General features: G+C 42.8%; 1 protein-coding gene across 11 annotated transcripts in view; it reads right to left on the reverse strand.

Annotated features, from left to right (window-relative positions):
- Window positions 1–21,932, reverse strand: part of LOC137430452 (complement factor H-like) — a 184,686-nt gene that overhangs the window by 52,406 nt on the left and 110,348 nt on the right. For all 11 annotated transcript variants that reach the window (XR_013624046.1, XR_013624045.1, XR_013624048.1 and 8 more), the window contains 6 exons: window positions 15,333–15,450; window positions 12,953–13,176; window positions 8,966–9,019; window positions 7,908–8,044; window positions 7,691–7,771; window positions 5,346–5,523 (listed from right to left, as the gene is read on the reverse strand). Coding sequence is in view for 7 of the 11 variants with exons in the window: in XM_078781414.1 (XP_078637540.1) it covers window positions 5,346–5,523; window positions 7,691–7,771; window positions 7,908–8,044; window positions 8,966–9,019; window positions 12,953–13,176; window positions 15,333–15,450 (792 nt within the window). In the remaining 4 variants the exon portion in view is untranslated. The remainder of the gene's footprint in view (window positions 1–5,345; window positions 5,524–7,690; window positions 7,772–7,907; window positions 8,045–8,965; window positions 9,020–12,952; window positions 13,177–15,332; window positions 15,451–21,932) is intronic.

Consider the following 21,932-nt stretch of genomic DNA (forward strand, 5'->3'; position numbering starts at 1 on the left):
ATAAAGGGGGTGCCCATTTGATCCATACAGCTGCATGAAGAAGTAGATGGATTGTATTTGCCAGGTGTAGGGCGATTGCAATTCGTTTCCCTGCTTCTATTGGACGAAATTGGCTGCAAATTTCAGAAGTAATTACTGTCTATGTCGAGGTAATGTCTTCCAAATTTCAGCAATGTCCGTGGATGCCTTCTTGAATTTTATTAAGAAAACCCCCAAATTCAAGTTGGTGTCTGTCAGTCCGTCCGTCCGCCCACCATAAAAGTGTTGGCGCTCATATCTCAAGGACAATACATTGAAACTAGCTGAAACTTGGACTGTACATTGGCCAATTCGTCTAATTAATGGCTTTCAAAACAAATTCCACCTCAGTACCAAAGTTGTTGCTTTAAAATGAAATACCATCGGACCCCGCTATTCACGGTTCCGCGTATTCGCGGTTGATAAAACGCGACCTGTTTCTCTATTCGCGGAAAAGTGTCCCGCAAATTCGCAGCTTTTTTTCTATTCACGGCCATGTTCCACGAATTTGCGGTTTTTCATGGGTGCGAAAAAAAATTTTCACGAGCCATGAGCTTGACACATTGATGAAACCCATCTTTCACCAACCTTGCATAAAGCAGCTGGACATGTGCAAAAAAACATCTTCTACGAGCCATGATCATGACCTGCTCCTGTGTTCGCTGCCATGTGTTTCGCGTTTTCATGGCTTTTGCGGGATATAATAATAATAATAATAATAATAATAATAATTCATTTATTTTGTATAGCGCTTTTCCAGAAGCCCAAAGGCGCTTTGACAGAGTGGCAAACATAATGCATAACAATACATGAAAACAACAATTGCAAAAAGACAAGAATCAATAGGGAAATATTTAAAGCAAAAGGAGGGAGAAGGAGAAGAGATAGTCAGGGGTTAAATGCTGTGGGTTGAATGTTGAATGCAGTGTTGAACAGGTGGGTCTTTAGTGATGTTTTGAATGTGGTGAGTGAGGAGGAGTCTCTGATGGTGTGAGGTAGTGAGTTCCAGAGGGTGGGAGCAGCGATGGAGAAGGCCCTGTCCCCCCAGGATCTGAATTTGGTCCGGATGGAGGGGGTCAGGAGGTTGGTACCAGCAGAGCGGAGGTTGCGGGTGGGAGTGTGTCTGGAGAGGAGGTCAGCCAGGTAGGATGGGGCCAGGTTATGGAGGGCTTTGTATGTCAAGAGGAGGATTTTGTACTGGATTCTCTGGGGGATGGGGAGCCAGTGAAGCTTGTAAAGGACGGGGGTGATGTGGTCACGGGTCCGGGAATGGGTGAGTAGACGGGCAGCGGAGTTCTGAATGTATTGGAGTTTATTGGTGATTTTTGAGGGTGAACCATAGAGGAGGCTATTGCAGTAGTCCAGACGGGAGGTGATGAAGGCGTGGATGAGGGTTTCTGCAGCCGTGGAGGAGAGGGATGAGCGGAGACGGGCAATGTTTTTCAGGTGAAAGAAGGCTGACTTTGTGATCTGTTTAGTGTATTTGTCGAAGTAAAGGGTTTGGTCAAAGATGACGCCAAGATTCCGGATGTGAGGGGAGGTGGATACTGGGATACCGTCGATGTTGAGGGCAAAGTTATGGGTGCATTTTGTGAGCGTTTTTGGGCCAATGATGATTATTTCAGATTTATCACAGTTAAGCTTGAGGAAGTTGATTTGAAGCCAGGATTTTATTTCAGTGATGCAGTTTGTCAGGATAGAGTGGGTGTCGGTGGAGACGGACTTGGTGGAGATGAAAAGCTGGATGTCATCGGCGAAGCAGTGGAATTGGAGACCATGACGGCGGATTAAGTGACCGAGCGGGGACAGGTAAAGGATGAAGAGGAGGGGGCCAAGAACTGAACCTTGGGGGACACCTTGGGGGAGGGGAGCAGTGGGGGATTTGCAGTTATTGATGGAGATGAACTGACATCTGTCAGAGAGGTATGATTTAATCCAAGAGAGGGCAGTGCCGGTAACGTTAAAGGTGGATTCAAGTCGGGTGAGGAGGATAGTGTGATCGATGGTGTCAAAGGCAGCGCTGAGGTCGAGGAGGACGAGAATGTTGAGGTTGCCAGCGTCAGAGGAGAGGAGAAGGTCGTTGGTGATTTTGAGGAGAGCAGTTTCAGTACTGTGGTTGGAGCGGAATCCGGATTGGAATGTTTCATACAGGTTATTGGCAGAGAGATGATGTTTGAGTTGAGTGGCTACAGCGCGTTCCAAAACTTTTGACAGAAAGGGTAGGTTGGAGATGGGTCTGAAGTTGTTTAGGGTGTCAGGGTTTAGACCAGGTTTTTTTAGAATGGGGGTAACAGCAGCAATTTTGAGGGAAGGTGGGACGATGCCTGTAGACAGGGAGGAGTTTATTGTTGCAATGATAAGTGGAGAGAGAGCAGGGAGGGAGGCTTTGACAAAGCTGGAGGGGATGGGGTCAAGAGTGCAGGTGGCAGTTTTCATTCCTATGAGGAGTTCAGAGAGGTCAGTAGGGGAGATTGGGGAGAACCGAGACAGGGGATGGCAGGACAAGGGGGGGCAGGTGGTTGGAGGGGGAGTGGGTGCGGCGGTGGTCAAGCTGTTGTAGATGTTGTCAATTTTGCGTTGGAAGAAAGAGAGGAAGGAGATGCAGTTGTCTACTGTGAATGACTGGGTGGTGGTGTTCAGGGGGCGGAGGAGTTTGTTTATTGTCGAGAAGAGTGCTTTTGGGTTTCCGGAGCCAGAGTGGATAATTTGAGAGTAGTAGGCAGAGCGGGCGCGGGAGAGGGCATCTTTGTAGTGTTGTATGTGGTCCTTGTAGGCTTGGGAGTGAACTGTGAGACCCGTTTTATTGCGGAGTCTTTCAAGTTGGCGAGCACGAGTTTTCATCAGGTGGAGTTCAGGGGTAAACCAGGGAGCAGAATGGGTGAAAGAAACTGTTTTGGTTTTTACAGGCGCAAGCTGGTCAAGGCAGGAGGAGAGAGTGTGGTTGTAGTAGTCAGTGAGGTCGGAAGGGGTGTGGAGGTCAATGAAGGGAGAAGTGGACATTTTTTCAGAGAGGGTGGATGAGAATGAGGTAGGTGAAAGAGCGTTTAGCTTACGGAAGTTGATTGTGCGATAATGCCTTGGTGTTGGGGCGGGGATGTTGATGGTCAGAGTGATGGCTAAGTGGTCAGAGAGGGTGAGGTCGGAGCCATAGAGATGGTGCAAATTTAATCCAGTGGAGCAGACAAGGTCCAAAATGTGACCACGGATATGGGTAGGAAAGTCGACATGTTGAGTGAGGTTAAAGCAGGTGAGTAAATCAGTGAAGTCAGTGGTTATCAGTGCATATCCCGTCATTAACACTGTGAACAGCTTCACGTGATATTACACCGTTCACACGTAAACAATGTTTCGCGGTATATCCCGTCATTCACACTGTGAATAGCTTCACGTGATATCCTGACGCCGTTCACAGGTAAACATTGCTTCGCGGGATATCCCACCAGCTGCATAACATGTTATCCCCACGAATTACTGTACATAATGAAAATACTCCACAGTATCTATTAGTGCAATTAGCTGTTTCCCTTTTCCCCATTGAAACAATGGCATAGCATGCATTCGTGGATTTTCATCGACATTCGTGGATTATTGCCGACATTCGTGGTTTGTTCTTCACGATTCGTGGATTTTCACGATTTGGGAACCAATGCCCCCTTTTTCCATTGAAACAATGCCCAGCTATTCGCGGTTTCGCCGTTCGTGGATTTTCCAGGAATGTATCCCCCACAAATAGTGGGGTCCCACAGTATATACAAATATATACACCTTCGTTTTGGCATCACATATGAAGCTTGTGGCCAACATCATGTGTGTCGTTTCAGAGAAGAGAGCAAATACCTATTTGGGGGGATCAACCTCCCCCCCTCCCCCTTTAGACCTCCTCAATGCGCGCAGATTTGGATTTTGTCGCAGATTTGGATTTTGTTTTGAAAGCCATTAATTAGACGTATTGGCCGATGTATAGTCCAGGTTTCAGCTAGTTTCAATGTATAGCCTTTGAGATATGAGCGCCAACACATTCTGGGCGGATGGACGGACGGATGGACGGACAGATTGACAGACATCAATGTTGATTTTGAGGGTTTTCGTTAATAACTCAAGAATGTGGAAACAGCCGTTGCTGAAATTTGAACCATATTACCTCGACGTACAAAGCATTTACTTCTGAAATTTGCAGCCAATTTCGTCCAGTAGAAGCAAAGAAACAAATTTTTAGTCCCTGTGTTAAAGTTGCATACAGAGAAACTGTTTCATATAAATTGAGGGGGGGCTTCCTTGATTTTCCAAATTGCCTGATTGTCATATTCTATTGGCTAGAACATAGTGTGTGAATAGTTACAGGGAGTTCAGCCCCGCCGTTTCATCAGCGAAAGCCAATGTCCCACTTGCAGTATCGCTCAGACGTTTTGATGAATAGCAGTGGAGCGTTGGGAAGCGCAGTCATTATCTGGGGTGATTAATTTGCCAGGAAGGAAAGGCGGGATTTGATTTCTGGACCCTTCTTAAATTAAGTGTCTCAGACGGTGTCCGTGGTTGCCTAGCAACCCGTCAAGCCACAGAGTTATCCGCGCTTTGTCGGTTTCAGGGTCGTCGGCTGGGAACTTCTACTCACGTCCCCTGTTGGAGTCAAATCCGAAACAATATTGTCCAGGTAGTGCTAAACTGCCAGGTTTTGAAAGTGCCAATGAGACAATTTGTGTTCTCCAGTGTTCAGGTACAGTATATAATTCCATTGAAGTAAAATATACATTTTAAAGGTTGGAGAATTTATTTATTTTTTGTTAGAAGTTTTCCGCCATTGATGCAGCGTCTTTTACCCCCACCTCATTTAACATGTTAGAATAGTTATTGATACCTGTTGTTTGTATCCTTTATGATTTTAAAAACAGTATGTTTCCTCTTTAAAATGAATTTCAAACAGACAGACAAAAACATTATCTCCCCTTCTGCACATGCACGATCAGGACAAGATGCCGTACAATTTGTCAAATTCAGAGCCAAAGTATTGCTGAACTGTAAGTTCATGTTCCGCTTCTTTTTCAAAATATAACCTTCAACTGAAAGTAAGTGTAGTAGTTCCTCAATCAAAAACTAACGTTTGTAGACAGACAGACAGACAAAAAGACAGACAAAGTTAACCCTTTGCATAACCCCGTTTTTCGTTTCCCGCACCAGCTAATTACTGTCTTGTGAATATTAGTTGGAAAATGCTTTGTTTAACCTTATTAAGGAGATAAACTGTTGGATTTAACTGGTAGTGTTGATAGAGTGCAGACACAATGGGCCAAATGACCTCTTCCTGTGTCAAATCTCATTGTGGAACCTGCCTTGCACTCCACCTTCATCTTCATCTTCTCCTGTCGTGGTTCCTCCATCATCCGTCACTCCACCCGTGTGATTATCCAAATTTTCTGTTTCCCTGTCATAAACCTCGTATTTATTTCTGGGAATAAACCAGAACTCATGAAAGAGCAGATGGAGCTCAAGCTTTGAACTCATTGGGCTCTAATGGTGGAGGGAATGGGTGGGCACAGGTGTAGTTGGATGGTGGAGAATGAGAAAAAACAGAGAGTAAAACAAAGTCAAATAATATTTAAAGCACGCATTTTCAAATATGCAAGAGAATAAATTAATAGCAAAGTAAGAATCGAAAATCAATGGCAGTGTATTAATTAGAATGTGATATATTCTCAAACCCCATGGGTTGACATCCCATTTGGTCGGGATCGGTAGGGATAGATTTCTCCTTAATTGGTCCCACTGGTAAGAGAGATGAGCTACGTCACAAGATGGCAACAATGGCACCAAAAGTGGTACAGGAAGTTCGATCACTTCCCCGCAAGGTCACACAACTGTGTCTGAAATTGGTGTTATCTCACTTCCCTGTCTGCATCAGTGTGTGTAATTTGGGTTAAGTGCAGGGGCACCTCATGGTTGTGGGGTACCTCAGGGTTCAGTTCAGGGACCCATATTATTTGTAACCTTATATTAATGATTTGGACAATGGAATGAATGGATAACTTTCCAAATTTTCAGAGCACACCATGGTTGGAGGTGAGACAGACAGTTTAAGAAGGTGGTGATCGTAAAAAATTATTCGAGTGATAGTTATGTGTTGTATTGTTCAGTACAAGTGTGTTGTTAAGGCTCATATACAGGTCGTGAACACAAAAATGGAACCACCAATAAAAGTCACTTCATATGGTGATGTCTTGAGGAAAGGGAAGTGACGGTAGTGACGGTAGTGACGGCACTTCCCCCAAGCTCAGTGGCTGTTTTAAGTGTTTATCTCATCAACATGTCCGTGTGTGTGTGTGTGTGTGTCAGCTCTATGATGAGCCTTAGCCCAAGTATGTAAAAAAAATTTTTAAATGTAAAAAGCGGAGCAGAGAAGGGAGTGGAGAGAAGATCCATTGTGCAGTGCTGTGTTGGTGTGTTTGTGTAGTGCTTGCTTTTCATCTTTTCGATTCACTCAAGTTTGGGAAAGCACAACTGTCGATTGAACATCAATTGTTTTGGAGACCTTGGGGGTTTTGTAAAGGTGATCAAATGTAAGAAATTTTAGGCACTTTTGTGGCATGTGCAACTGACTGGCAGATGCAGTTTGATGTTAAGAAATGTAAAGTGCTGGGAATTGGTAAGAATATTAGAAACATGGAGGACAAAATGCAATGGGGCAATCTTGAAACGGGTGACACACGAGAAGGATCTGGGGGTGGTTTCGAAAATATGGGGTGTAAGCAAACAACACCGTGCCAGCGATCCACAGGAAAAACTAACCGGAAATTTGGACAGGAATTTGGGAGGCCTCACCGACGTACAATATTGTGTGCAGTTTTGGTCACCACAGCTGAGGAAAGACATCTTACCACAAAGAGGTTTCAGCATGGACGATTGGACTGATTTGGGGTTTGGTTCTACCAAGTTATGAGAAGCACCTCAAGGAGACAGGTCTTTATACATACGAAAGGAGATGATTACGAGGAATTGTTCAAGAGACGTTTAGGATAACGAGGATTACAAACCAACCCTCAAATTTATCTATGCGATCACCCTTTAGAAGTGCAATCCCTTTAACTGGACATCACCTGCATCCACCACTTTTTCCATGCAGTAAAATCGGATTTCCAAGAATCCGGAATCTTTTCAATCCAAAACAAAGGAAACTATCTCCTCATCCAAGTGCTTGCTCGATACTCCGAGACTCTTTTTCCAGACTACAAGGTATTTTTGAACACTTTCACAACATCCGGCTTTGCAATGTGTTCTGGCATTCCTCCTTCCTTTCTTTCACTCCTGGATACTGTGGAAACCAGATCTTTGAACAGAGTTAACATTCCCCACCAAGAGGGTGATGCACATGACCTGCTGTTTTATTACACATTTATCATAAGAGCATCACAGAGCTTTCGTCTCAGTGTCATCTGAACTTATCCATTCCACCCTTTTCATCCCTCCCCCAACCAACAATAATCTCTCCCTTGTGAATCAATAAAAGGTGCATGCATTCTGCTCACCTTCAATCTTTTGTACCCCCCATCCTCCTCCACCTCCACTCCACTCCCCCCCCCCCCCCCCCCCCCACCTCATGTCTGTTAAAATAATTTTCCCATGAATGAGTACATTGCTGTTTTGGAATTTTCAAACAGGAAAACATCAGGAAGGTACTTACCTCATGATACTCAATCTCCAAACACTCTTCTTGTTCGTCTCTTCCCTGCCTTTCATATACTTCCACATTACTCTTTAGCACCTGCACACAACCACCAGCATCTACAGGTAAACTTCACAACGTGGCTTCATACAATGTCCTCATTTAAACATTTCTTTGCCCAGTCTACCTTCTTGTGTACAGAGAAAACAAACTCCCAAAGGTATAAGATACCCACCTTGATCTGCCAGTATTTTTTCCCCGCAAAGCAAAGGAGTGTTGGTTTGGAAACATGAGGGTTGAGCCAAGTGAGCCGAGCCTCTCTCAAATTGTTTGCTTGAAAACTTAAATTTCCTCCAGAACCCTCTCGCATGTCTAAAAAAAACAAATGCAGAAAACCATTCTATTTTTCTCCTATTCCAGACTCGCAACAAATCCTTACAAAGTTCCAAGGGCCATTTGTGTTACTTTATCACAGTCAAGCCAAAAATAAACTAGAGAGGTTCCAGGCAACCTGAACTCAACTGGTCTATATCAATATGGTTAGAATATTATATGTGTTGAGGTTTGTTACATACTGTCTACACACCAAGTTTCAGCCTTCTAGCTACATTAGGAAGTACCAGATTGACAAAAGTTGATTTTTCAATATGGCCGCCCTGCCGCACCCATTTTTGGGCGTGAAACGCCCAAATCCAATCCCAAACTAGTTTATGTCTTAAAGATGCTGCGTAACAAGTTTCATCAAATTTCATCAATATTTGTGACTTTTAGAGCGTAGACGTCGAATTGTTTACAGACGACAGACAAACAGACAGACAGACAGACAGACAGACGGACGACGGACACTGGGTGTCGACAAAAACTCAGCTGGACATAGTCCAGTTGAGTTAATAAAGTTAAATGCGTCAACAAAGGTGGAAACCGTCGAGAAGCGTTCATGAGCTTAACGATAGAAAGGTATTTCACATTTGATTAAACCTGAGATTCTCCAAATAAGACACAGGTGAGGTGGGTTGGCTTGTTTGGAATTCTGATCAGAACCACTCGCTAATCAAGCAGGGAACCATGGTCCAAATCACCTCGACCATACACAATGTTTCTCCATTGTCCATTAATATCTATGTCCTTCATCTAAAAGTACACTGATGTTTCCTCGTGTCCTTGTCCGCAATGTGAGTTAAGTACAAGCTCTCCATGAGCCTCAGACCACTGTAAATGAAAAAAACAAGTTTAACAACCCGCCTTAGGATAATGTTTTTACAAATCACAAAGGTGTTGAAATGCACTTGTTACCTGCATCTTTATGAAGGGACACATTCCACAGGCCTGTTTGGATATTCTTGAAATCTTAAGTGGGATTGAGGAGGCAAAAGGGAAGAACAGTGAAGGTGAGATCCAGGTACATATAAACTGAACAAAACTGCAATGACAGAAAGAATACAAGTCAGAAGAAGTCATTTTGGCATTGCTGAGAAGCTAAACTTACTTCATCACATTGGTCATTGTGCATGTTGCAACAAACCAAATATAAAAGAACAAAACTGTAGCGATGGACTAGGTTCCATTGTAGGCTGAGAATGTTCATGTAGAATGTTTCTGCAATATGCTGGAGGTGGTTGTGGCCTTGTGGGAAAATCGACACTTTTGATATTTCCAAATGACAAGTTATCCGGCCAAACTAAAAAAAGGAAAATAAACAATTTGATCGAAGAAACAAATGCACTTTGAGAAAAAAATTTGTGAGGATAGAAGAGGATAGCACTTCTCGTGATCGAACATGGTTAATAATGCTCTGAAATCACCTTCAACTCGAAAGGGACTCGGTAGAGAGCGTACCTCCACCTGGCTGAACAGTTTATGTTGTGTATCCCACTGATAGGCCAGATCGGGATTCTGACCTGAACCAAAACCTAATCGGCTTCTTCTTGTCCCTGGCCCAACTCATCCACTTAGTTTTGTCATAAAGCATCCACAACTTTTTGAAATATCATGCTATATGTAGTTTTTGGGCCAATTGCTTAATGGTGAAGAATCACTTTAAAAAATCAAAAAATCTCGTGTCTGGTTCCGGATTCAGATTTTCACCAAAATCGAATCAGTTCTTCTTTATCACAAACCCAACTTGCCCACCAAGTTTCGTCCGAATGCATCCAGAAGTTTCTTTTAACCCCATCACTCAATGGTGAAGAATCACTTTAAAAATTCTCTGATCCGGATCCGAATCTTCACCAAAATTGAATCAATTATGCCATGTCACACACACGCCCAACCTGGCCACCAAGTTTCGTCCAAATCCGTCCACAACTCCTTGAGTTATCGGGTGGCACGTCGACTTGAGGAATAACAGTTTATTGAAAGAAGACTTAGGACAACCAAAACAGAGAATCCCGACAAGAAAAGTACACCATAACAAAATATAAAAATAGTAAATAAACAAGAAGACATCATGAAGAGCACGAAACTTACAAAATCAACCCCTCCCCAAAATAAAAAAAAGTTGCCATGGATACATCAAATTGTCCATTTCATTAAGATTAAAATTGACGATCTTAATCAAAGCTCAGGAGTATGACCTTGAGTTGACATACGACCTTAGAAATAGGTGGTTTCCCAATTCAGTGATGCACTATTTAATTGCTGTTTAATTTTCAAGTCAATCAGATGAAAATTGATGATTTTAGAAATTTGACCTCAAGATGACCTTTGACCTCAAAACCAATAGGCTTCTTCCTTTTGACGAAATCTACCATCTGGTGAAGTTTCATGAAGATCGGTTTAAAATTGTGACCTGTCGGCGATTGACAGACCGACAAACAGCCTGACAAACAGACAGACAGAATAGTGCACAAGACCAACCAATATACTTGAAACATCTTCAATTTTGCAAGTGATAAAAGGCATAAAACGATACGATAATAAACACGAACTACAAAATAATTATCTTGGGAACCACTAGGTCGCACAAGTAGCACAGACAAGCTCACAGCCATGGTATCCAATAGAGAGAATATCAAGTGGGGTGAAGGAAGAGGGCAAAGAGAGGCAGTCCACGAGCTCCTGGCTCAATTCACCAACTCAACCTTCTTCTGGTACCTCTCCGATCTAACTGACTGCCCCCCACTGTAGCAATCCGCACCCCCATGGGTGGCCCCTTTTATCACCTCCCTCACAGCCATACCCACATTGCTCAATGTATCCCTCTCTTACAGCTCGGCTCCGCCAACCTCGTTCATAGTGTGGTGCTATCACACGGGACAACTGATTTCACAGCGCCGCTCAGACCACGGCATACATAAGAACAGGACAACTTCTCTCTAACAGGTTCCTGGTTAAAGAAAATGCTCTAACCTACGCAAATATGCATATGATGCTAAATTACCACACTAGCTAATATGTAGCGTTCCAACATAATGTGAAGGTTCATATTGTTGGTGGTCTATTTTTTTCACCAAATCTTCAAGAAAGCCAGCCAGATCTGCTCTCTGAGCGTTCTAACCATCCCAGGATGCATGCATTCTTTCAGTAAACACATGTTCTTCCTTCTGCTGGTTGAACGGCAGAAACCCAGCCTTCCCATCCACCTTCACTCTCTCATTCCTCCTTTCTCCCTTTATCTAAATGGCTTCCAGAGACTGTTCACAATTGCCTTGCTTATTAAGTCAACTGATGCCCCACTGTCAGTACTTTGGCATGTTCCCCTCTGTCTCACCGCTCTTTGATAGGACAAGATTTTGTATTAAAAAAACATTTCATTGACTTGGCATAACAAGCCTTAACTTGCGGATATTGAGGGCCTTTCTTGGTAGTAATCGAAGCATGGGCCCTTACTCTAACATCTTCTGCCAGTTTTAGATAGGTTGAAGGTGGACATGTCGAAGGTGGGGATCTCTTCCATTCCTCACCTGGTGTACTCCCTTGTCATTTCCTATTCCGTGTTTTTTGATGGTTTGCCTGTAATTGGCACTAAAACATCCTGCAGATCTGCCATCTTGATGGAAGAAAGTGTACCCGTGCTTTTGCTTTGCAATCAATGTTTAGCACCAATTCTAAAAATTAGTGGAGGAGTCAGATGTCTGATGGAAATGCTGGGAAAATTCTTTACTGTGAAAATGATGTATGAATACTAAATTAGGCCTTTTGCCATACCGTGTGTGTGTGTGTGTGTGTGTGTTTTTTTTGTTTTTTTTTACAGCGATTCAGTTATGCTCGCCGGACACTTTCAACCTGCAGTTACGAGCAGAAAATGTGTGATTCAAATCTTCTTTTGAACATAATTTTCAGAATTTCGATTTTAGACAAAAGAGTGGCAATTTCAAAATGGTTAACCCTAATTTTTCTGCTCCTGAATGCAAATCGAACTCACAGAAATATAGGAATATGAGACATATCCATGGATGAGAGGAGTTGGGTTCATACCATTTCCTGTTAATGCAATTAGCTAGCAGCGGGCATGTTAATAACTAACTAAACTAACACACACACACACACACACACACACACACACACACACACACGCCTCTTCTTTCACCAACAGATGAAAAAATTCAGCATAATCTATTTTGTGGCCCCAGAACCACAGAAAAATTATACATTTATAACAGCCCTCACAGCCCATACAGCTCCTCCTCCCACCCACCCTCTTCTTCTCCCAAACATGATAAATAGTAAATATCATTATTTTAACTTGCCCTGTGCGTCGACAAGCCCTAGATATTACCTTCCCATTGGTGTTAAAAAGCACTAATGTTTGGATAGAATGCGCTCAACTGGAAACCTTTGGGCCTTTCACGGCCCACATCGTATGGGCTGCAAGATGTCAACTCTTTGGATGAGTTGATCATAAAGTTAATTAAATTTTTCGTTTTGCAGAGGCACACCCCTTCATCACAGGTAAGTTATCCAAGTATTTTGGACTTCTTTAAAAGCTTTCTGAGCCGTTTCACAGGACAATCCTTGTATGGCACGCATGGTATACATCTAGCCATCCTGATGGACCTCATCACTAGGAGTTTCAGCACATGCATGCCGAGCATTCAGGGGTACCCATGTCAAGATTCGCATATCAAGTGTGGAGCACTTCCTGCCCCCTGTCTTCCATCAGTGCCGGTGTCCCTTCTCTGAACCAGAAACATCAATTCAAAATAAAAACTGGCTCCCATGGGTCAATGATTGGTTAGCTGTAAGTGCTTCACTGTTCTCCAGCCTTCAATGGGTCCAATATTTTAACTTTGCAACTTTCACAGGATGAAAATGATAACACTGAGTAATCATTAAAATTACCATTGGGCTGGCATGACAGGGTATCCATCGGCCAGCGAGATCCTCGACAGGTTATAACTTCAGAGCCCACGAGTCGTGTTCCATCATTACATGTTGCTTTCGCCAGGATGAACACATTATGATCATCCTCATTCAAAGGTCTCATCACCTCGAGATTCCCCTGAATGAGTTGGGGTTTTTTGAGACAGCATTGGATCTCTCCCTCTGGACCTTTGCCAAGACACCTATGAGAAAGGAAAAAACCAATAGCGGTGCAAGATTTTTATTACAGTATTATTATTGTTAGAATTATGACCACTACTTATAAAACACAACAAAATGTGTTTTTCATGATCCATATTTTCTTGTAACATTATTATTGCTTCACTTACGTATTTTTAATGATGACGGGTGAAGCCGAGGGCTTGAATTGCTTCATTACATCATTGGTTCCCTGTGTATTTCGTGCATTGAAAATCCACATTGAAATTAAAAGCCACTTCATACATTATTCAAAGTGGCTTGGTATTGAGCAGGTAAATATTTGTTTCTTCGACATCACCGACATGGACTTGATCATAATGTCAGTTCGATGTGGCATGCTTACCTTTCCACTTCCACTGTCTTATGTGAACGTTACAGATATCAGGTACAAATAGTTGGTCTGTATTCGAATGTTTCCAGCTGTGTAGCAAGCGAGTTTTTCTCAGCCTAAGCCTCGGTCATAGATTAATTTCGTATTTATAAGTATTACAAGTATAACTAGAACGGCACTCAGCAGAGACCATACATACCTCCACCTGATTGGCCAAATCACTCAATGGTGAAGAATCACTTAAAAAATTAAATAACTGTCATATCCGAATCCATATTCAGATCTTCACCAAAATCGAATATAATTGTCCTTGTCACACATCCAACATGTCCACCAAGTTTTGTCCAAATCCGTCCACAACTTTTCGAGATATCCTGCTATGTATCATTTTTGGCCCTATCTCCCAATGGTGAAGAATCACTTAAAAAATTATCGTCGCTGGATCCGAATTCGGATCTTCACCAAAATCGAATCATTTCGTCCATGTCATATTCGCTAACTCTCTGCCAAATTTCGTCTGAATCTGTCTCCAACTTTTTGAGATATCTTGTTCACAAACAAACACACAAACAAACAAAAACAAGAAGACGTCATGCAGAGCACGATACTTGCAAAATCCGCCCCCCGCCTCACCGCCAAAAAAGGTTTCCATTGATCCATCAAATTGTCCATTTCATCAAGATTAAAATTGACGATCTTGATGAAAGCACGAGTGAACAGGATGAAAAGCAACGATTTTTCAGATGAAGAATGATGATTTTAGAAGTTTGACCTTGAGTTGACCTTTGACCTTGTGACCTCAAAAATAGTTGGTTTCCCTATTTAGTGAAACTGTGCAAATGCTGTTAAATTTTCAAGTCAATTGGATGCAAATTGATGATTTTGGAAGTTTGACCTTGAGTTGAACTTTGAACTTTTGACCTCAAATAGTTGGTTTCCCAATTCAGTGAGGCACTATGCAAAGCTGTTAAATTTTCAAGTCAATCAGATGAAAATTGATGATTTTGGAAATTTGACCTTGAGTTGACCTTTGACCTTTTGATATCAAAACTAGTTGGTTTCCCAATTTAGTGACTCAATGTACAAATGTTTTTCAATTTCCAAACCAATGTGATGAAAATTGACGATTTGTCAGATGAAAATTGATTATTTTGGACGTTTGACCTTGAGTTGACTTTTGACCTCAAAAATAGTTTGTTTCCCAATTCAGTGAGGCACTATGCAAATGCTGTTCTATTTTCAAGTCAATCGGCTGAAAATTGACGATTTCTCAGATGAAAATTGATTATTTTGGACGTTTGATTTTGAGTTGACCTTTGATCTTTTGACCTCAAAATAGTTGGTTTTCCAATTATTATTTTTTTTTTTTGGATACAAGATCGAGGCTCGTGAAAGAGCTAACATTAATCACACAAAAAGTCAAACCGACACAAACCAACACATAAAACAAAAAATAAGGGGGGAGGTAGACAAGATGCGGAGAGAGGGCGAAGGACACAAACACAACATTTGAGAGCAGCGACATCAAGAGAACTGTGGGAGGGAGAGGGCTTCGAAAAAGTGTATCTGGGGTGAATTAGCGGGGGTAGAAAAGATCGGTACAGCGGATCGGTAGGTGTCGGTACAGTGTCATGTTTCAGCAATTTCCAAGGCTTGTTTCCCAGGTTGTGAGCCTTTTGATGAAATACGAACGCTGACGGCTTGAAGTGGTCTTCGCAAACAACATGCTATTTCAAAATTTCAAAAATTTCATGATTGTGTCCCTTTAAGAGTGAGGAAACACCAATGGGGTAGAGTACAACTGACCTTAGCTTTGTTCGATATGAAAGATGTTCAGCAGGACATGTTATAGAAATCTCCCAGCCACTCCATGATGTCTGGCTGCTTTTCATTCCACCTTCGTTGATCATCCACGATGTGCAACCTGAGAAAAACACAGAAATAAATAAAGACAAAGGTTGAATAAAAGTTACGTTTTTTTCAAACAAACAAACTCCAACCAAAAGTTACGACAAGGGTTGTTAAGACAGGAACCTTTATTGTTTCAACATATCTTCATAAACTACAGTGAACAATGGATATACACAAACGTATGTTTGCATTGAGAAGAGAGACAAAAATGGAGCTGTTTTACTTTTACTTAAAAATGAAAAATGTAAATTGTTTTACTTCGCTTTCTTTGCATTCCCTTAGTATGAGGAATTTTTCAGCGGATGTATTTTGAGGCATTCAGTGTGATTACTAGACCTGGATTCACTTACAAAATCCATTATCAGCACAAGAACAGCCAAATTGTTTCTGATAGTTGGAATTTCCTGATTATTAAACTGAATTATAAGAAGCAATGCTGGGGTGAGGGCCATACTACGCATGCAACTGCAACAAGTGCTCCCCCATGACCGATCGTGGTCCATAATCTCTTGAGGTGGGGCCCCCTGAGGGTGGTGGTGGTGGTGGTGGTGGTGGTGGTGGTGGTGGCAGGGAGGGAAGGGGATATCAACTTGCCGACAAAAGATCAACTTGTGAGTTGTGATAAACAGCACAAAATAAATGCCCCATTTCAAGGAAAAAAGGCAGTCACGTGATGATTTGAAAAAAAAAATTATTCTTGCAGGTGGATGAAGGCCATGTAGATGGATTGTAGTTCAGATGTGCCAAGGAAGGACTTTGTATGACGGAGGATGTCCAGTCGGCGACTGGCTTTGGAGGCCAACTTTGAAATGTGGTTTTCCCCAAGAAAGATCATCGAATATCGTGACACCCAGGAGTTTGAAAGACTGAACTTCCTCAAGAGGATTGTTAGGAGAGTAGAAAGGAGGGTTGTCAGATGGTCCTTTCAGAGAGAGATAGTGAGTGTGAGATTTGTCGGCATTGAGGGACATATTTCCAATGCTTGACCATCTTGTGATTTTGTCCAGTTATGAAAAGAGAAACGAGGTTGCAGCCTTCCTGTTTGAAGAATGAGGGCAAAGAATTCCACGGCAAAGGGTAGAGTGATCAGAAAATATATAAAAAGCATTTTCCAGAGAGATCATTGATGAAGATCAGGAATAGGGCACTCCAATAAACAATGCTTTGGGACACTCCAACCTTGACATGGAGAGGAGATTAAAGGATTCTGTTGAGTGCCACACATTGACTACGAGAGCAGAGGAAGAGCAGAGGAAGTGGCGTGGCCTTGTATTCCATAGGCAGACAGATTGTAGACTGTAAAGCAAGGATGGGATGCCACACTATTTCAAAAGAACGAGATATATCCGGAAAGACGGCCCTGATCTCATGCCTAACATTGAGGGCTGACATCCATTGTTGGAGTGAGTGGAAGCAGCATCGACTGCAACCAAATTGGTGATTTGAGATGATATTGTTGGAGAAAAGGAAAGATTTCATTTGAACTGCGATGATGGATCCCATGACCTTGCTGGTGATAGTGTTATGGATCCGTCACTTCCGCCTTTGTTGTTATTATATACTTGTAGGATTTTTAGTTTCAGGTAATATTGTTGTGAAGATTTTTGTGTGAAATGGAGATGACTTTAGTAAAAGGTAAAAAGAAAAAACGCGACAAATAAGCAGGAAGGAGATAGAGAGAGACAGAGAGACAGAGAGACAGAGAGACAGAGAGAAAGAGAGAAAGAGAGACAGAGAGACAGAGAGATAGAGAGACAGAGAGAAAGAGAGAAAGAGAGAAAGAGAGACAGAGAGACAGAGAGAAAGAGAGAAAGAGAGACAGAGAGACAGAGAGAAAGAGAGAAAGAGAGAAAGAGAGAAAGAGAGACAGAGAGAAAGAGAGACAGAGAGACAGAGAGAAAGAGAGAGAAAGAGACAGAGAGAGAGACAGAGAGAGACAGAGAGAGACAGAGAGAGAGAAAGAGAAAGAGAAAGAGAAAGAGAAAGAGAAAGAGAAAGAGAAAGAGAAAGAAAAAGAGAAAGAGAAAGAGAAAGAGAGAGAGAGAGAGAGAGAGAGAAAGAGAGAGAGATACAGCCGTGAATCGCATCGAGGCTGCGAGCTGACTTTTTTAAATATTGGTCGTGATTGAGTTATGGCTTCCTGTGAAAGTGATTGCCCGCGACATCGTCCTATATTGCGATTGCAATTAAACGTGCGTCAGGTTTTATCACCAAGAGTGAGTTATTGTTGGAGGGAGCAAGCGCCTCCATTACAGGCCAAAACGCCATTTTGTCCTCAAAGAGACTCTCTGCTTGGTGCATCTTGTTTTGTTGTTGGGATTTCCATATCGACCTCATCGTGTTGATTGACGTTGGTTTACCTATCGGCTCAATTCCCAAATCGACCTCTCACCTCATAACTCCTCGTCCGCCGTTGTGCCGATACCTGCCTGTTTTCGTTGTTCTGCATGGCTTCAACCAGCGTGGGGATCCATGCACGGACTTTGGGGAATGTTACATTCCACTCACGTTTGTCGTCGTGAGTTCATTGCTTTGAGAGCATTGGGGAATGATGGTACCATCATATGTATTGTTCATTTGTTGCAAGTGATATTTTCATTGTACTTTCTTCAAGAGTGTTATTATTGTGTATGTGAGAGTTCTTAATACAATTACTTGTTTTGTTCTACAGTTGCATTGGTGTGATTTTAACATGGTTTATGAGAACACTCAAAATAACAAATCTTTCTGCTGCATTCCCTCTGGAGACTCTGAGGTGCACCGTAACCGGGGTTTGGGGAGGTTATACGTAACAGAAGTTGGGGGCTCGTCTGGGATAGAATTCCCTAACATTCCCAAATGTGACATTCCCAAATTTGACATTCCCTAACATTTCCAAATTTGACAATTTTTGTGTGAAGGTTAACAGGCTTGCTAACTAATAATCACAATGGTGTTTGATGTGGAAAATTGTGTGATGTCCCCTGACGGAGAACAGTTCCAGGCGTTAAAAAGATCGGAACTTAGGACGTTAGCCAAATACTGTAACTTGGAGGTCCGAGTTAATATGAAGAAGGCAGAAATTCAGACATTGGTGGTAGAATATTTAGTGGGAGAGAGAAAATGGGAAGATGTAGCACTGGATTGGTTACCAGAGAAAAAAGGAAATATGGAGCTCCGGAAAATGGAGATGCAACTGCAGAGCCAGGAAAGATGAAAAGAGTTGGACTTGAAAGCTGAAAAGGATGAGAGGAAAGCAAAGCAGAAAAGGAACTCGAGGAGAAAAGAGCAGAGGAAAGAGCAGAGGAAAGGAGAGCCGAAAGGGACTCAAAGGAATGGGACATGGAGTATTAAACTCAAGGAGCTTGAATTACTGGGAGGGTGGAGAAAAATCTTATCCGCACCGGATAGTTCGACAACAAGTCAGAATTCTTGGAATATTGGTAGGCATGTAAGACTGGTCCCACCCTTTAATGAAAAGGAGGTAGGCAAGTTCTTTTTACACCTTGAAAAGGTGGCTCAGATGTTAAAATGGGCTGTGGAGTCATGGACTATGTTAGTACAAAGTGTTCTGGTGGGTAAAGCTCAAGATATCTATTCGGCTTTACCGATTGACTGATGTGCAGATTATGAGACAGTTAAGAAAGCCATTCTCAAAGCCTATGAATTGGTCCCCGAAGCTTACCGACAAAAAATTAGGAATGCAAGGAAGCGGGAGAATGAGACCCATGTGGAGTTTGCCAGAGAGAAGGTGGTGTGACTCCAAAGAGATTGGGGAAGACTTTAACCATTTACAACAATTGATTTTGGTGGAAGAATTTAAACAGTGTGTCCACACAGACATTAAAGTTCATTTGGATGAAAGAAAAGGACCTGAGTTGTCTGAGGCAGCAACAGTGGCAGATGACTACGCCTTGACACACAGGATTGGGTTTCACAAACCGAATTTCCCGCCTAGAGGTAGCCAGGGGAGTTACATTAAATCAGGTTTGGAAAGAAAATTCTCATGGAGGTGGCGCAGAGAGGAGTATCGAGCAAAATCTGTTACCTCACATTTTAGTAATCAAAAGATTGACTGTCCAAGGAAGACCTACCTTCCAGGGGGCCCGAGTCAGACCACGGGATTTTCCTCCGGGCCTACTTGCGCTTTTTGCAAGAAACCTGGGCATTTGATGTCCCAATGGTACGCCCTGAATGGGAGAAATCAGGATCGGAGTCAGACTGGTTCAACTCGGATGTGTTGGCCAGTGCGGGAAATCGTCCTTCGAGGACAGTGAATTGTAAAGGTCCCCGTGCCAAACCTACTGCATCAGAGAACGATCTTATCTAAGAGGGTTACAAATCTTTCAGTTCCAAGGGGTTTGTGTCACTGGATGGGGATTTAACTAACCAGAGACCTGTTAGGGGATTGAGGGACACGGGAGCACATCAATCTTTAATGCTCGAGGTCATTTTGCCATTGTCTGAAAAAACTGCAACTGGGGTTAGTGTCCTCTTACAGGGGGATGGTGGCTTCGTTAAAGCTCCTCTTCATGTGATCCATTTAAAGTCTGAGTTGGTGTCAGGATCGGTCTTCGTAGGTTTACAAGCCACTCTTCCTGTGGAGGGAATTTCTTTTGTTATCGGGAACGATTTGGCTGGTGGTCGAGTTTCAGGTCATCCAATGTTGGTTGAAAAGCCCAGTATGGAAAATAACACAGCACAGTTGGAGCAGGAGATTCCGGGTATCTTTCCATCATGTGCAGTGATTCGTGCTATGGGTAGGAAGTGCTCTGAAGAGAATGAGAAGGAAGGTGATGTGGATTTGGGTTCCATAGAGATATTGGAGGAAAGGACTGGGAGACACGGCAGGAAATGGAGTGACACCAAGGAACCTAATGATAAGGTTCTATCTCGACCAAAGGATAAAATGAAATGTCCGTCGGAGACATCTGGGAATGAGGCTGAACAAACGGTGCTTGTCCAAAAGAGACTTGTTGAAGAGCAACACAGAGATTCTGAACTCTGGAGTCTGATTGGTAAAGCCATTACAGAGGAAGAGGCTATGAAGGTACCTGTTGGTTACTTCATGAAAGGGGAAATACTTATGAGAAAATAGAGACCACCGGAGGTACCCACAAATGACGAGTGGAAAGTCCATAACCAAATTGTGGTTCCACAACCGTACCGGAAGGAGATATTGAGTTTGGCACATGAGACACCTTTGGCCGGGAACCTTGGAGTGAACAAGATGTGTGAAAGAATTCTGGCACATTTTTTCTGGCCAGGATTGTGACGTGATGTGGCGGAATTCTGTAAATCCTGTCATTTTTGTCAGCTGGGGGACAAACCTAATCAAAAAACACCTTCAGCACATTTAAAACCGATTCCAGCTTTTGAAGAACCATTCAGCCGGATCATTATTGACTGTGTAGGTCCTTTACCTAAAACTAAGTCTGGACATCAGTATATGCTGACCATCATGTGCGCTTCCACTAGGTTCCCAGAAGCAGTGCCTCTTAGGAAAATTACTACAACAGTTATTGTGAAGGCCTTGATGAAAATTTTCACCCTGGTTGGCCTACCTAAGGCCATCCAGTCTGATCAGGGTTCCAACTTCATGTCAAAGCTTTTTCAGCAAGTGGTACACCTGTTGGGAGTGAAGCAAGTGAGGTCAAGTACTTACCATCCAGAGAGCCAAGGGGCCTTGGAAAGGTTTCGCCAGACATTAAAGAATATGATCAGAACGTATTACTTTGAATGTGACAAGGATTGGGACGAGGGAATACCCTTATTGCTGTTTGCCAGGTGGGAATCTGTTCACGAGTCATTGGGATTCAGTCCTTTTGAACTCGTGTTTGGACATGCAGTTCGTGGGCCGTTGAAACTGGTGAAGAAATAGTGGCTACAAGAGGAGTCTCAGTCAACTGTATCAGAGTATGTGACAACTGTTAGGCACAGATTGGCTAAGGCCTGTGAAGTAGCGATAGGAAACTTGAAAGCAGCACAGGACAAAATGAAAGTGAGACATGACAAGACTTCTCAGACAAGAAATTTCAGTCCTGAGGACCGAGTGCTCGTGTTGCTTCCAGTTCCAGGTCAGCCGCTACAGGCTAGGTATTTTGGTCCCGATGCCATCAAAAGGTGGGTTAATGAAACAGATTATGTGGTGACAACTCCCGACCGACGGAAAAAGCGGCGGCTGTGTCACGTGAACCGACTTAAGAAATATTATGAGAGGAAGCCTGTGGAAAAAAAGGCTCCTGTCTCACCTGTCGTCGGTGTGCAAGAGAATCCAGAGTTTGAGGCCAGTGTGAATTTCGATAGCATTGATGACCAGGCTTGCCCCAGATTGACGAACACTGAAGTGTTAAGGAACCTAGACCAGAAATTAGGTCATTTGACGAGGGAACAACAAGGACAATTATCCAACCTAATTTCTGAGTTTGTGCATTTGTTCACAGATGTACCTGGTCATACCGATCTGGTATGTCCTGATAATGATGTGGGGGAGGCCACTCCCGTGAACCAACACCC

This window comes from Myxine glutinosa, chromosome 7, assembly GCF_964187855.1.
Source record: "Myxine glutinosa chromosome 7, kmMyxGlut1.1, whole genome shotgun sequence".
NCBI classification, from domain to species: domain Eukaryota; kingdom Metazoa; phylum Chordata; class Myxini; order Myxiniformes; family Myxinidae; genus Myxine; species Myxine glutinosa.